Source organism: Aplysia californica, unplaced genomic scaffold (assembly GCF_000002075.1).
Source record: "Aplysia californica isolate F4 #8 unplaced genomic scaffold, AplCal3.0 scaffold00234, whole genome shotgun sequence".
In the NCBI taxonomy this organism is placed as follows: domain Eukaryota; kingdom Metazoa; phylum Mollusca; class Gastropoda; order Aplysiida; family Aplysiidae; genus Aplysia; species Aplysia californica.
This window is the reverse complement of record NW_004797504.1, coordinates 1,039,942-1,042,501: the sequence shown is the minus strand read 5'-3', so window position 1 is coordinate 1,042,501 and position 2,560 is coordinate 1,039,942. Positions and strand designations below refer to the sequence as shown.

The 2,560-nt window shown below is 41.8% G+C and overlaps 1 protein-coding gene across 1 annotated transcript in view; it reads left to right on the top strand.

Annotated features, from left to right (window-relative positions):
- Positions 1 to 2,388: 2,388 nt before the first annotated feature.
- The window catches only part of LOC101863108 (lactase-phlorizin hydrolase), a gene marked incomplete at its 5' end in the record, with an annotated part of 19,189 nt that continues 19,017 nt past the window's right edge, over positions 2,389 to 2,560 (top strand). The window contains 1 exon segment of the mRNA XM_013083478.2: positions 2,389 to 2,519. Within this exon segment, the coding sequence (XP_012938932.1) occupies positions 2,389 to 2,519 (131 nt within the window).

Here is a 2,560-nt window from a genome sequence, read left to right as displayed (position 1 = left end):
ACCCCCACCAAAAAATAAATCATTGTTGAAACACAAGTTTCATTGATTGAATAGCCAGCCCACCCCCACCACTCCCAAGAAAAAGAAAAAAAAAATCCCCAAGACTATTTCGTTTTCAATTGTTTGCTCTCTTCGTCCTGCACTGTCTTCTTTGTGATTATGCCAACCTAAAACCTTCTGTTTCCATACCGTGACTCTTACTCTTTAAAGACATCGTGGCCACACATTGATATGTCACACCAAAAGCAGACGGAAGGCAATTTTGTGGTACATTTTGAAACAACATACACAAACCAAAAACACTATTTTGCATACTTCATAGTACATAGTATGTTGTAGCCTGCCTTTTTTGGATAACGGCTTCATAAAACAGAATTGAAAAATCGGTATGAAAAACGAAGTTATGTTTCTTTTTGAAAGTATCCCAAAAATAGCCCGTCTATCATGAATCAAACCTCCACCATCATCATCAGTATCATCATCATCGGTGGCTGTCGTGGTAAAAAAGTTCGGTGTTCGCTTCTCATTCAACATATCTCAAGTTCGAAACCTGACAGCGACGAAAAGTATTCTTCTTCAACGTTTTCTCTTTTCACTTCGTTTCCTGCTCTACAGTCCTGTTCTGTCATCTGCTTTCATTCCACTCTCTGCCCCCAACCCCGGCCTCCTCTGGGCTCCTCTCTCCTTTAGGACAATCCTTTCTACTGTTACTCCTGACTCTTTCTTACAGCTGTTTTCAGCCACACCCCTGATCTTTGTTTAGGTAAGATATAACGCCAGCCTTTTCGGATAATGAATAAAAGTCTCGGAGGCCTTGTGTGCATGTTGCGCACCTTAAAGATTCCTTGGTAGCCTTAAAATTGATAAAAGAAGACTTCGGCCACCACCCAGGCAAAAGAAACAAAACAAAAAACAAAAAACAACAAACACCCCCACCCAAAAAAACACCCCAACAAAAAACGCACGAAAGCGCGATGTGGCTGCCTGATTACTAAGTAGGAAAAACAGTCATATACGTAAAAAAAACCCTACCCAGTTGCACTGCAGATTAAGAACTAGCACTCTGCTACCCTTGAGATCTAGCAAAGGAATGAAAAGAAGAAGAAGGCCATCATCATCATCATCATCATCATCATCATCATCATCATCATCATCATCACCATCATCATCATCACAACCAGCACTAACGAAGAAAAAAAACAACACCAAAGAACAAAAAAACAAAACAAAACAAAAACAAAAAGCAAAACAAGAAACAGCCATAAAGGTTTACCCCCTCCGTCTTGCCTCCACTTCCCCCCTCTTCACATATCATTTACCTCGTTGTTATCAGGCGGTGCCGATGTTTTTGTCTCTCAGCTTGCCCGAGATATTTTTTGCTTGTCACGTTGAAGGTTAACACAAGTTGTACTTTGACAAGGCACCAACTGTTTTGTACTGAAACCGGGGCAATCAAAGGTCGGGTCAAGCACCCACTTGGTTCCCCGAAAAAGTTCAGATTCAAGGCCTGAGTCAAAACTTGTGCTGGCGTCTATCGTGTAATGACAATAATTATGTAGATATTCTTACAGCGCCCACTTCCACACAAAACCGCTCTAGACGCTCTACAATACCTTCATCCTAACACAAGCACACGAGTCAAACGCTCTTTAGAATAACGTTTACAAATAAACGAATATTCACATACCATAGTGCAATCAATGACTATATACGCATCCGGTTATGAACATAAGAGCTCTATGAATAAGAAGGACTAACTTTCGAGAAGTCATTTCATAAGGTATGCTTTCAAACGAATTTTATATTTTGCCTTCGACTTTGCATCCCTCAAATGTTGTGGGAGAGAGTTCCAGATAGATAAAGCTAGATGAGGAAAGGGCCTCACAGGTTTTAACCTCCCTTCCTGGGCGTTCTTATACGAGACTGTCCCACGCTAGAGACCACAGTTCGATTCCCAAAGTGGGAGAATTTTTATCGAATATCTTGTAGTTGTTCAGAATACCCGGGAAGAAGGAACAGAGGAACCTTTGCTTGGGTGGAAAATGAAAAGGTATCTGCGATTAGCGCACTTATCAACATTATTAGGTTATTCAAGGGACGGGACCTCTGAGTTTCATTTCAATCGCCGAAAGGAATGAGCCAAATACGACATTCGTGTAAAGTGCCTTCTCCCAAGGACGCAATATCAAACCGTTTGCTTAGGTGTCAAGTTCAGAATCAGGCAGGTGGAAAAACAAAATTGTTTGAATTTCTTACAACTTGACAATTAAAGGCTGCAGTATCTTTGACCATAGATAACCTTTACATTATTGTCTTGGAACTTGACAGGTAAAGGCCGAAGTGTATTTGACCATAAATAACCAACACTTTTGTCCTTGACCTTGACAGGTAAAGGCCGCAGTATCTGGGACACGTTCACGTCAGACAGCAGTCACGTGACCGGAGGTGGGGACGCCAAACAGTCAGCAGACACCTACCACCACGTCGACGATGACGTGGCTTTGCTGAAAGACCTTGGGGTACTTCACGTTTGGCTTTGTAGGGTTCTTTTTTTGGTGGG